Genomic DNA, 12,970 nt, shown 5'->3' with positions numbered 1-12,970 from the left:
GTGGTGCAAATGGGGCTTTGCATCACAGCTGAGACTCCGTCTGCCCTGGGCAGCTTTTCTGAGCCTTGGGGACTATGTCCCATGATTCCTAGGCTTCTGTTGTTTCTTGCTGCCTGTCTGTAAGTAATAAACCTGCTCCGTGTAATTTGTTGCACATGAGTGTCTTCTGGCTCACTAGACTCAGACGAATTGGTAGCCAGCGCACAGTGAACTTACTTCACACAGGTTTTACAGTTTCACTTCGTTTGGAGTCTGGACCATGAATCTAAGCTCAATACTTCTCATAATTGTGAGCAGATTGCTACACACGTACTCACACAAATAGCCAGATTCACTTGCTTTGGTCATTAACACAGTTTATTATTGGCACACTTATCAGTAAAGCATACATAAAATACAGCTGTTTTTAACACACGGAGCCACTGTGTCTTTACATGTGTGGGGGAACATATTAATATGCAAATGGAAAAATTAGTTCTCTTATAAAGTTTCACATAAATACACTGGAGTTGCCCAAAAACGAAAAGTCCCCATAAAAGAACCAGGTGAGAGCTTTACAAAATATCATACAAGAAATATACTATAAAAAGAAAGGATGGTCAACTCAGGTACAATTTAAAAACACACAAAAGTTTCAGGTTTATTAAACTTCCCACAAAACCAATGGCTTGAAAATATTTGGATCAACAGCAACTTTACAAATGCATAAATTCTTAAGGGTCCAACTGTCTTTCTTTACTTAAAAATCTGTCCTGGTGTCTTTGATGAAAAAAATGACATTTCTTGTTTCAGCACTTGGGCTAAATTGAGTCGACTCAAGACTTAAGAACCAATTGACATCATCAGCTCCACCATAAATTACCTTGCTGGGCCCTCTTAGCTGTTGCCCAATGAAAGAAAACATAAAGAAAAAAAAAATAAAGGTACGTTTAAATTACTTTCCAAAGCTGATTTTTTTGTCTTTTCTTTTTTTACTGAAACAAGAAACTCTCAGATGCAAGTCAAAAAGCAGAAAATATTTTACAATATTAAAAAGTCATCTGTAGTTAGGTTCGGCATATTAATGAGATCCTGAGCACTGAGCATTTATGGACAATATGGCCTTCGTTTGATGCATAAAAAGGAAATTCAACACAAACACGTTGTTAAAACCGTGCCAGAAGATGCGCTAGAGTTTTCTCTCGTTTTAATTACAATCAGTGCCAGTATCTGTATTACCTGTGAAGGCCTCCAAGGAAGGGTCATGGAAGCTTATTTGGAATAATCCTCTCAATTAGAAAAAAAGAAGAAAGAAAATCAGATCATTGTGGTTTAGAAATAGATATTTGCATGGAAAAGTTTTTATCTCTTCTGTTTCCTCTCCTGTAAGTAAAGATCTGCAATCGTAATGATCACCCACGGGCCTATTGACAGTGGATTCTGGTGCCGATAATCTTACTGGGAAGCCTGGGGTGGGGGGTTTTCTGATTTGGTCTCTTGAGTGGCGGGAGGTTTACTGTTCCACGGGCTGTTGTTCCCCAGCGCGGGTGAATTGTTGAAGTCCTCCTCGTCGTCCATGCCGTTGGCCGCATCATATTGCGTGTTTTCTAATCTAGTGATTAGCCTTTCGTCCTCGTCCCCAAACTCACCTCCCATCAGAGTTGGCTCTCCTACCACCATCACATCCTGTGAACAGCAGCTGACATTATTACAGGGAAACCTTGGGAGAGAGAAGGTCAGCTTAAAATAACAGTGGGAGGAGTCGGGGAATCTAGGACAGACACACTCGTGTACTGTACAACGGGGTCAAGTCTCAATGTCGGGGGCCGAGACGCATATTTGATTTCTACAGGAAATAAACATCGCCTCCTGATGTGTAACAACCACGCGAGTTTATGTCCTTAGTGCGCAGCCTGACACTGGAGAACGAGCAATGCTAGCAATCTGCAGAAATAAAAAAATGTATTTTTCAAAATTAAAAAAATCCATGCTTTCAACTTGCCGACATTGGGGACTTTTGAGAGGACTGTGGAACCTTCTGCTGGGTGCTTCTCAATACCTCAAAAAATCTTCCACTTTTATGTAGGGCCTGTGAGTGGCTTTGGAAACTAGCAGTGACCAGAGACACACATAAGGTGCAATTCTGCAATATTCACACAACTCATTCCAAACGGTATTTTCTCTGTCCCAGGGATGATATACATTTTAATTGAAGACAGAATCTCTCTTTTCTCTACTCAGCCAGGCCCTTTTATGCAGCCAGTATCCTTGACATTCTGCTACTTAATTATGGTAATTAATTTAGGTAAAGTTTTCGATAAAAACAATGTTCACACTGATTTGACAATTTGCATAGCTAATTAAGTCATTAGCAAAAACCTGCTGATTGCCAACAAGCCCTGAATTTACCATCTGTTATTTCATGGTGCCTGTCACCTATCACCACACAGGCAACCCTGCCACCCATCTGGGCAGTAAAGAGAACCAGTCTGTCCAGCTGGTGCCATAAAAGGAAGATGAAGAACGCTAATTACAATTACATTGATGAAGCTGGTAGTCATCAGAGATGGAAGCGTGCAAGAAGAATCCATCTAATCACTCTTTTAAGTACAAATTGTCCTTCCATGCAAATAAGTAAGCCACCTACTGTAGCTGGGAGCATGGGGAGGCCACAGCTGGAGAGGCCCAGGGATGGGGAAGAAGAATGCACATCATGGGGCAGAGCTCCAGCTTCTTTGCTCAAAGGGGACCATATGGGTTGATGAATGACCTTGGCATGGGACAGGACATCTGTCAGGTGGATTCTTCTGGGCAGGCTCTGAGCAATACTCCACTTAAAAGTGCAGTAACTTCAGGAAAGTGACCAACTGTGATCAGCCTCCACTGAGGCCAGAGAAAGTAGGGCTAGCCAGATGCTTTCGGAGATGAGAGGGTGGGGTTTCCAGTAGAAAGGCTAATTCAATAAAATGTTTCGACAACTGCGCAAAAATTCTTTTTTACTAGAGCTTTGCCCAGAGAAGGTTTTCCTGGGGCAGTAGAATAGAATACTGCCTACCATCGGGAGAAGGGCCAGTGGGATCTCTAAATCCCTTCTAGAATTTTCAAAGCGCCCACTGAACAAATCCCTTAGCTATCCCCTAGTCTTTTACAATGGAAAACCTTGTTTTATCTATTTCTGCTCCCCACCATTCTTGAGTTAGGGGAGATAATTAATAGGTTTCCAAACTATGTTTTCTGACTAATCATTCTTGTGAATAGATAAAAATGATTTTAAAAAGAAATGTCCCAAATGGAGTAAGTGACTAAAATGTGAGCTTGGTAAACCCAGCAATAAAAATGCCAGGGGATATTCAGCTCTGTGCTTCCAAGATTTATTTATTTATTATGCAATGAAGAACCAGAAATGACAGTGACATGGAAGGAGACTCACGAAGACTGTTAAGGTGAGATACAAAGTAGATACTGTCCTGACTGGCAGAAAGGATGACAGGATTTTAGATGGAATATGGCCACCGCAGAGACGTGAATGGTATTTGGTTAGCTGGGCAGCTGCAATGTTACCTGTTGGGGGGGGTGTTCAGGATAAAAGAGTGCCACTGAGTTATAGGCAATTAGGAGATGACACTTACGATCAAGAACAAAGGGAGATGGAAAAATAGGGCTAGGTTGTACAGAGCATGACATGAGGGTTAATCTCATTTCATGACTTGTGTCCAGCACACTTAAAGGGCTTGGAAAACACATGCATAAGGCGTTGCAGGGCAGGAGAAGGATGTTAGAACCAACCACATGGGTCTGCATTAGTATCGTGACTCCAAAGTCATCGAGAGAGGATGGGAGAAAATGAGAAAGCATAATTTGAAAGAGGAGGAGGAAAATAAAAAGCAGCCAACTTAAGCATGATATTAAAAGAAAAGCTCCCAACACTCCAAATGCATTCATTGAATTAGAAAACAACAGTTATTCAAGGAAAGTACTATGAACATAATGGTTTGAATCATTTCCAATGGAGCCGATAGGCTTGTAATCTGTTTGTTGAATCTTTGTTCTAGGAGCAACTGGAAAAGATGTCTAGGCATAGGTGTTTTTAAATGTACTAAATTTCAAAGGGATGTCACATATGGTTTACTAATTATATAAAAAAATCCCTAGCTAGATATGTAGTTGTGTGTGTGTGAGAGAGAGCGTGTGTGTGTCTATATGTATATGTGTGTGTGTGTACATAATTGACAAATGGCAAGTTAAGGGCTTCATATGCACATAGACAGTTAAGGCCACTTATAAATTTATGTGCACATTTCTATTGGTTCTTCTAAGCCACTAGACTAGGATAGTGATTATCTGCTCTGGTAGTCTGGATTTGTTATTCTCACACAAAATAAATAAAGCATGATGCGCATTCTAGGCTGCCTCTACTTAGGGGTTGTTAGCAACATTTCCCCCCATTTTGTTAAAAATCCCCCCAACATTGGCAGTGAGAGTACATTTCCTTCCCATCTCTATCCTGTGTGTCCACGAGAGGCAACAGCAAGCCATCTGAGAGAGGTCCATATGCCCTCAGCTCCCCACAAGGCCAACTTCTGCTCCTCGCTGGAAGCCCAGAGGTGCCACCAGTTTTCACCCACTTCACATCTTCTCACTAATCCCCCGTGCAAAGACCACCAACCTCTGAGGAGGACTGGAAGTGACTCCTTTCAGGGCCCCTCAATGCTTCTCCTTAAATTGGCCAGAAGGGGTCACTGCTGTTGAATGACACAGGTCTCCATCCCTCCCAGGGTTGAGGCTGCAGTTCGGGATCGCTCCTAGCCCCTGCTCATGGAGTGAGAAGCAGAATCCAAGGATTAAACCCTAGCCCTCGCCAGACACACACATCGCTGCCGCAGCAGCTACACAGACCACAGCTGTGGTCATAGTGGTACATGCCTTTGGACCAGACAGTGGATGCCTGCAGGTGGCATCTCTAGTTAACCAGTAGAAGAGTGTTGATAACTCAGTAGACAGGGTTAAAAGATGTCACCACAAGTCATCCAACGCTTATCGTTTAATGTCTATTCAACTCCAGGACACATATGAATTTGTACATTTTCCTAATCTGGTTGTCCTTTCTGTCTCTCTGTGACATCTGACAATTTTACTTTATTAAAACATCTTTAACTGCATGGTGTGGAGATAGTGTTGAAATTCAACTTTCACTTCCTAACGGTGCCTTGCTTTTAATCACACAAAATCCAAAGGGTCTCAACATGTTAAAAACCCTCTGGATACAGGTAACCTCCAGTAAAATACAGTTGTTGACTTGGAAGACAGGAGCATAACAGAGTACAGAAGCTATATCCTTTTTCAAATGAAATTGAAATGATTCTGACTAGTCCATATGTGTCAAAATATATGACACGTAAGCTGCTACTCTCAACTTCTACAACCATGTCAGATATCACTAATGGATGGCCCACCAAACCCAGGCTAGACCTTAGAATCCTCCTCAATACCATACTCTGAGGGCTGGCAGGAGAGAGAAAATGTCCTTGCCATCCCTAGATTAGACGGTGAGCTCTTCGATGACAGGGCTTTGTTATTGTTTTTCACCTTGGTATTGCTGCTACCTGGCACAGTGTAGGCACACAGTAGGAGCTCAGAAAACATCTGCTAAACTGATTGGGATTCTTGCAGCTACAGCGCCTTTAAGTAGCTATGTCACCGTTCCAGAATCCTCTGAGATGCACTTTTTCCTATTTGCTAGAGGAAACTAACGAATGTTACTGCGTTTAACTCCAGGATTGGATAAATAAGTGGGCTCCTGTGTACACTTTTTCAGCTGATTTATCTAAGTCAGGCCATTTTCTCTATTCAAAATTTCACCAGGAGTGGGTATAACTTGATACTTTTTTAATAAAGAGACTGGGGTTTTCCTCTTTTAGCTTTTTCCCCCTGAGCTTCAGAGGTAATAGGTGTAAAGCCTAGCTCACAAAGTGGAGGACCACCTGGAGACTATTTTCATTATTTGAAGACTGCAATTTGTAACTTTGTAAAATGTAACATGGTACCTTCCATTTTAGGCTGGTCATTCTCCCCATGACCCCTTCTTTCTAATGCAATGGGAATGAAAATTATACCCCCTGTCTGTGGGAGATAGGAGAAGAGAAACAATGGCCCAAGGAATCCTCAGGGTACTGATGGGGTTAGTTTTGGCCAAAGAGAACTGACCAATGGAAAGTAGGTACAAGTGGGTGGGGGCAGATTTGAAATACACACTTGGAAGTAAGTGAGGAATCCCTGTGCAAAGGTCCACTCCCACATGGAAGCGATGGAACAGGATCAGAACAATAAGGGTAAGGATGAGAGCAAGAAGGGTGAGGGGGAAAAACGTGGGAAAGACGGAAAAGGTGAAATTGTACTAGTTGAGGGATGTAACAAGAAATAGGGCATCTTTGGAAAACAGAGTATCTAAAAGGTATCCACGAAGCACTAAGAAAATCTCAGGATTTGATTGATTGATGGCCAAACACCTGGTGACAGGGTGGTATGACAGGGACAGCAGAGAAGGAACAGAAGCAGTTTAAAGGAGCTAAGGACTTAAAGGAGATAGTCTAATAAGGGGCTGGGGAGTTAGGCGATGGGAGGGATTTAGGCAGAAGGGACAGAATTCACAAAGAATGAATAAGATGAAGAGAGTTCCTGTGCAGTTTTCACTATATGGGACTACCCTCAGCTGTCAGCTTTGGAATTCAAAGAAGTCCCCTTCCTAATGGCCTTTGTCAAGATCAAGAAATGAAAGAAAGGGCCAAGGGTTCGAGAGAGTTGAGACCAAACCAGAGGCTGATCCTCCCCCTTAACTAATGAAAAGGGCTAAGAGAGAGCTTCTCTGAGCTGCATTTTTAGTGGCTGCCGGTTAATTACCTGAGTCTTAAAATAAGAGAGGACGCCCATGTTGGGGAAGGCCCAGTCAAATTACAATATGGGGCTGAGCCGCTGGGAGCTAGTTTCCAGTGGAGCACAGGGTCTCCAATGATGGTGCTGAGAGGCCCTAATATGCCACCAGGCATGCTGCTAAGTGATATTTTAATTAAACCTTAAGTGACATATCTCCTGTCTGTGACTCTGATGGCTTTTTAATTCAGGTCCCATTGCAGCACGACTCTTAATATTCCTTTCTAATTCCCAGTTTGCAGGGGAAGGTTTCCATGGCAGAGTTCCTCCCTCCCATCCCAACCTCTGTCCCTGTCTTTCCTCCCTCCCCCACCTCCAACCTGCCCAGGATTTTTTTTTTTTTTTCAGTGAAAAGAGACTTTAATTTGGGCCCTCTGAGTAGGAAGCAGGTGGTTAGGATTTTGGGCCTAAGAGGAAAGCGAGACTTACAGGTACCTGACTGGACAGACTCAGGTTTGCGGCCGTGGTCTTCTTCTTGCTGCCAGTGCTGTTTGCATTGTTCCCAGCGCTACTGTTGGAAGTGCTGCTGGTGGAATTTTTCCTTTTTCTCCGTTTGGTTGTTGGTTGCCTTGTGGGTTCTGCTGCAATATGGAAAAGGGAAGAAGGATCAGTTCTAGGGCAAAAGCAACAAGGCAATCATCAGTATGGTTCCTCTAAGGAAGCTGTCTTTGTAAACTTAAGAGTAGAATATTTAAACCATTTTCCATTTTTTATAGCTTTAGAAAGAATAAAAGGAGAAAACTGTAGATGTATTTTTAGCACAAAATATGTGACACTCTTTTCTTTGTATGTAGATCAAATAATTTTTATTTCATTGTTCTAATGATATGTATTTAATTTTGTAAAAATATTTTTTAGGGGTGTAACTACAAGTACCACTTTCTTAATTGGATTTAAAATATTTTGCCATTAGAAAATTTGGGAAACTTTTTTCCTCTGGTGTATCTTCTCTTTAAAACAAAGAGAGGACTCCTGGGATCCCTAGGGTACCTCCAAGGTACAAGTGAAGTAGGAACTTTAGATAGCCAAATTCGTGAGCCAGTGTGCAACAGCAGCATCTACTGGTAAAATGTTGTATTGCAGCCCACCTCTATTATACCTTTATAGAATTCTCAAGTAAAGTCAGTTCCATCAGCTGTGGATATGGAGCTTAGGGATTCCCAAGTTCAGAAGGAATACCCATGGTTTGGGCCCTGCTGTCTAATGAATGCTATTAATTCCAAAATTGCTAGAAAAAAATATGTCTGAGTATATGGTATAGCCAGTATATTACTGAGGGGAAACTAGACCTCTTAAAGAAAGGCCTATTCAGAAATAGAGAAAAATATTTTGGACTTGAAGGATGGGGCAACATTTTAATGCAAATACAGAGACCCAAGGTAAAATGTGGCAAGATAAATATTCTTTATTTATTTGTTTGTAACTTATAAGGTATAGAACATTATGCAATGCCTGTCACTATTCTTAATGTTTCCAATGCACTATTTTATATTTAAAAAATCCTATTAGTTAGGAACTATTATTTTAATATTTGTTTCATAAATGAGAAAGTTTCAGAAGCCTTCTCCTGCCAGTTACTGAATAAGTTGGAAATGGCAAGTAAGAGCATCCTTTTTGCTAACTCTATTTTAGACCTGACTGTGATGGAGAGAAGGCAACTCAGGGCCACACTGGAACCAAATAAGAGGGCCTTGTAAAATTTTCTTAAAACACCTATGCTGGCCGGGTGCCATGGCTCATGCTTATAATCCTAGCATTTTGGGAGGATGAGGCTAGTGGATTGTTTGAGCCCAGGAATTTGAGACCAACTTGGGCAACATGGTGAAACCCCATCTGCACAAAATACATACAAATTACCCAGGTGTGGTGATATGCACCAGGGGTCCCAGATACTCTTGAGGCTGAGGTGTGAGAATCACCTGAGCCTGGAAGTTGAGGCTGCAGTAAGCTATGATTGTGCCACTGCAGTCCAGCCTAGGTGACAGAGCAAGACCATGTCTCAAAAACAAAGCAAAGCAAGACAAAATAAAACCAAAAAAATAAAAATAAAAAACACCTATGCTGCTTCTGCTGGACAATGGGAAGGATCTTCCTCTAAGGCTCATTTCAAAGACCATTTAGTCCAAAGAGTATCCCTGACTTCTGACTTTTGACTTCTACTTATCTACTTTTTTTTATCGTTCGTAAATATTTTTCTCTTATGCTTAAAGATTTTCATCAAATGGTCTATCATTTTCCTCCATTGAGTTCTGGGTGCTTGTTCTGAAGGATGAGAGGAACAGGATATAGAACTGTTCCAGGTCATGGAGTTGAATAAAGGGTTGAGGAGGACATTCTAAAGTCCAGCAGATACTCAGGCCCACTGCTGACAAGCATCTTCTTTCTTTGACCTTAAGAGTGTCAATTTGGTACTTTTTAAATTTGTAATTTGACATGACATTGGGGCAAATGTACCTAAAATGCAAACTCTGGACTATTCCCATTAACAGTAGGTGGCTGTGGTAGTAAAATAATGGACTTTGGAGATATAAAAACCTTTTTGTGACACAGTCCTCCTTCATTTGTTAGCCATGAGACTGGCTGTGTCAAATTACTACCCTAAGTCTCAGAGCACACTATAGAAAATGGAGATAATATATTTAAAGTTATGGTAAGGATTCAATATTTTTGCATGTTTTATTCAGTGTTGTAACTCCCAGTGGCTAGAACCACGTCTGGACCCTAGTAAAACTCAATAAATAATTATTGAATGAATTAATGAATAATATATTAATTATATACACCTATGTTAGAAAATATAGGTGCTCAAAGCATTTGCTGAGCGGATTACTTTTTTTCTGTAAAGTCTTATTAGCATTGAAAGAAAAAATAAAGCCAATTTAAGCACATTTAATATATTTGAAAAATAATATTCCAAAAGTCTAAAATTCCCATAAGATGGGGATGTAACTATTCTACATAAAATAACACTTATTTTCTCAGCTTTCTAAATATGTACTTGATTAAATTTGCTATATTCATTTTATGTAAAACCCCTGGCCAATTACCAGCCGAAGGTGACCATTATATTTTGTGATTCAGAAAGCTATGTGCCTCGTGTTAATAATTACTCTTTATAAAAATAATTTTTAGCGAAGGGATACGTTTTGCTTTTATGATCAATGAGGCTCAACACACGCCTGGGAGTGAAAGTGTATTAGATAGGAAGACAATTAATGATGACTTGAAGCGGTAATTTCAGAACCCCAGCAGGAGACTGTAGTATCTAAACTGCATTCTAGGGAAGTGAGGGAAATGGAATGGCTTATGTATTCTCTTCATGATCAGAACTTTTGATACAATATATCTTTAAAAATAGAGCAAACTTCATTTTTCCTTCATTCCTTTCTTCCTTCATTCCTTTGTTCTTTCTTCCTTCCTTCTTTCCATCCGTTTTTTTCTCCTTTCCTTCCTCCTTATCTTCCGTTTCTTCCTTCTTTTTAATAATTTCTACCATTCTTAAAAAAACAAAAAACCTAAAACATTAGGCTGTGAAAAGCCAGCAATCTGGCTCAGTGGAAGAACCACTAGCTTGGGAGACAGGGACCCCTGGCTCTGATCTCAACTTTGCCAATGACCTTTCTTGATGACCTTGAACACGTCATTTTACCTCTCTGAGTTGCAGGTCCTAATCTGGTAAGCAAGGAGACTGTAGATAATTCTTAAGGATGTTCGCATGTCACAAATTCATTGTCTCTATGTCCACAACCATGGTCAGAATATCCCTAATAAGCTACTTGACCTGTTACATTCATGATCACCTTCCTCCTTTTCACATCACTTCATCCCTAGAAGACACCTCTGAAAACGAATTGAGAGAGAGAGTGAAGAATGAGGGTGTACCTGGCGGAGCCACCATCCGCTGCCACTTCTGAAACAAGCAGGTCTTCAGGCAGTCTCGGGGACTGAGGTTGTAAGTTTTATGTCTCGACATCAATTCCTGCATTGGCTCCAATATTACACACAACTGCAAGAAGTTCAAAGACATTGGCATTTCACTACTTTATAATACTAATTACAATAGATAATGTTAACAGCTGGAATCAAGTAGACAGCTTTGAGGATACTTTTATTTTCCTGGTTTTGATTTTCTTTACATAAATGTGAGGAAAAATATATATTACAAAAACTTGACTATATTTACTTAATTATCATTTATAATATGATATTACAGCTGAATGTGATTCACACACACACACACCTGTACAGACAATGGGGTGGATATATGTAGCTCTATTCTGAATTCAAATAACTCTCTCTAGTTAAAAAAACAAAACAAAACAAAAACGAACAAACAAACAAAAAACCCTCTTTCAGCATGCTTCGATTTCTACTCTGGTTTCTGTTCTTGTTTGTATAAGCACACGCTGTGAGTTACAATGCTAGTTTATGCAGATTGGTAGTGAAATTCATCTTTTAAACTGGAGAACAGAGTGGAAACTACAGGCACTTTTTGATCTTAACTCTTAGAAAGGTGGATGGTGAATGCTATTTTATTTTTATTCATATACTCATCTGTATTTTATACATGATGATACTGTAATAACATATGTCAACATTCAGTGTGGGAGGATTTTTTTTGTGGTTCTGCATACAGCCACCTTGTTCCTTCCTTTGGTTAGATTTTTTTCAGCCTTACTTTGGTCTAAGACGTCTGATGACAAAGATTAATGAGGAAAACAAGAAGATAAAACCATTTAGGATTGCCTTGGACTTTTCTGAATTCCTTCTCAACTGGAAGCTTATCAGAATACCACTGCATTGACAGTACTATACCTATGAGGACAGAGACCACAATTTGGAATTGTACATTGATCATTATTGCAATTACAATGATGTAAATATTGGCCATGCACCTTCTTCTGTGAAAAAGCATCACCTTATTATGAAAGACAGATGTGCAGTCTTCAGTGTCATCAGCCTACCTTCCTTATTAGCCTCTCTTCTTTTGCCATCCCTCATCTTGAACATGTCCCTAGAGGCCAGTCTGCTTTTGATCCTCCGAGCTCTCTCTACCTGGAATTCTTCTCTCCCCTCCTCTTGGAGAATACTCACTCATCCTTGAAGACATAGTTACTTCTTCTGTTAAGCCTTCCTCCCAGACGTGCACCTCTCCCCACACAGGCTAAGCTGGGTGCCTCTCTTCAGTTCTCCACAGCACCCAGCTCCTTCTGCTGTATGGACTCACTCATTCATGCTATGAAACCAACTGCTTCTAAGTCTGCCTTTACCACTAGGCCATGAATTCTTCGAAGGCTGAGACTACGCCTTTTATCTCTGTGTTCCTAGTTTAACTCAAATGAGTAGATGCATTTAAAGAGTGATTCTTAGAAAGTCTGGAGGATCTTCCTATGCCGATGTTTCTCGAAGTGTGGTCTAAGAAACTTTTCCATCAGAATCAAATGGGCTGACTGTTAAAAATTCAGATTTCGGGGCTATCCCACTTCTGTTTCATTGGGTCTTGAGGTGGGGTTCCAAATCTACATACTCCTGTTGGGGCTCAGAAAACGATACCCCCAAGTGAAGGTCTCTGTATAAAGCAAAGTTTGTCTTTTACTTTCTCCTGCCCTAGTGTCTCCTGCCCCTTATTCTCCCCCACAGCAAGCCATATAAACTAGAATGCCTCTTCCCCAAGGAAGGTCATAGAAACCAGAACCCATCTCCGCTAAAGGTAGACATAAAATCTAAACATATTATTCTAACGTCCCCCTGCCTTTCTGTATAAGAGCTGACCATAAAGAAATTCTGTGATCTGCTTTGGAAGTAGGTCATAAGATCCCCATTCCAGCAAGGATCCTGTCCCATACCCAGGAGGAAGGAGTGCTGAGCGGAGAGACAAAGAAGAATCTGAACAGACAGGCTTTGCTGGGTTTCCCTACTCAGTTATTCCCATTAGAGAGTACTATACCTGCATTGAGAGTACTATACCTGAGTACTATACCTATACATTGAGAGTAATATACTGTGACCATTAGGTCATACTCTTTTTGTCCAATCACAGTCCATCACAATTGTACATTCCTCA

The 12,970-nt window shown here is 40.7% G+C and overlaps 1 protein-coding gene across 5 annotated transcripts in view; it reads right to left on the bottom strand.

The window, feature by feature from the left end:
• Positions 1-339: 339 nt before the first annotated feature.
• The window catches only part of LDB2 (LIM domain binding 2), a 392,824-nt gene continuing 380,193 nt past the window's right edge, over positions 340-12,970 (bottom strand). The window contains exons 6-9 of one of the 5 annotated variants that reach the window (XM_011948824.1): positions 10,789-10,912; positions 7,336-7,487; positions 4,646-4,788; positions 340-1,665 (exon numbers count right to left, since the gene is read on the bottom strand). In XM_011948824.1, the coding sequence (XP_011804214.1) occupies positions 4,684-4,788; positions 7,336-7,487; positions 10,789-10,912 (381 nt within the window). In that variant the 3' untranslated portion in view covers positions 340-1,665; positions 4,646-4,683. Of the gene's footprint in view, positions 1,924-4,645; positions 4,789-7,335; positions 7,488-10,788; positions 10,913-12,970 lie in introns of all 5 variants that reach the window. The other 4 variants (XM_011948825.1, XM_011948820.1, XM_011948822.1 and 1 more) reach the window with 4 other exon arrangements.

Source organism: Colobus angolensis, unplaced genomic scaffold, assembly GCF_000951035.1.
Source record: "Colobus angolensis palliatus isolate OR3802 unplaced genomic scaffold, Cang.pa_1.0 Scaffold284, whole genome shotgun sequence".
NCBI lineage: Eukaryota > Metazoa > Chordata > Mammalia > Primates > Cercopithecidae > Colobus > Colobus angolensis.
Note: the sequence above shows the minus strand (reverse complement) of the source record. Positions and strands in the feature narration are given on the sequence as shown.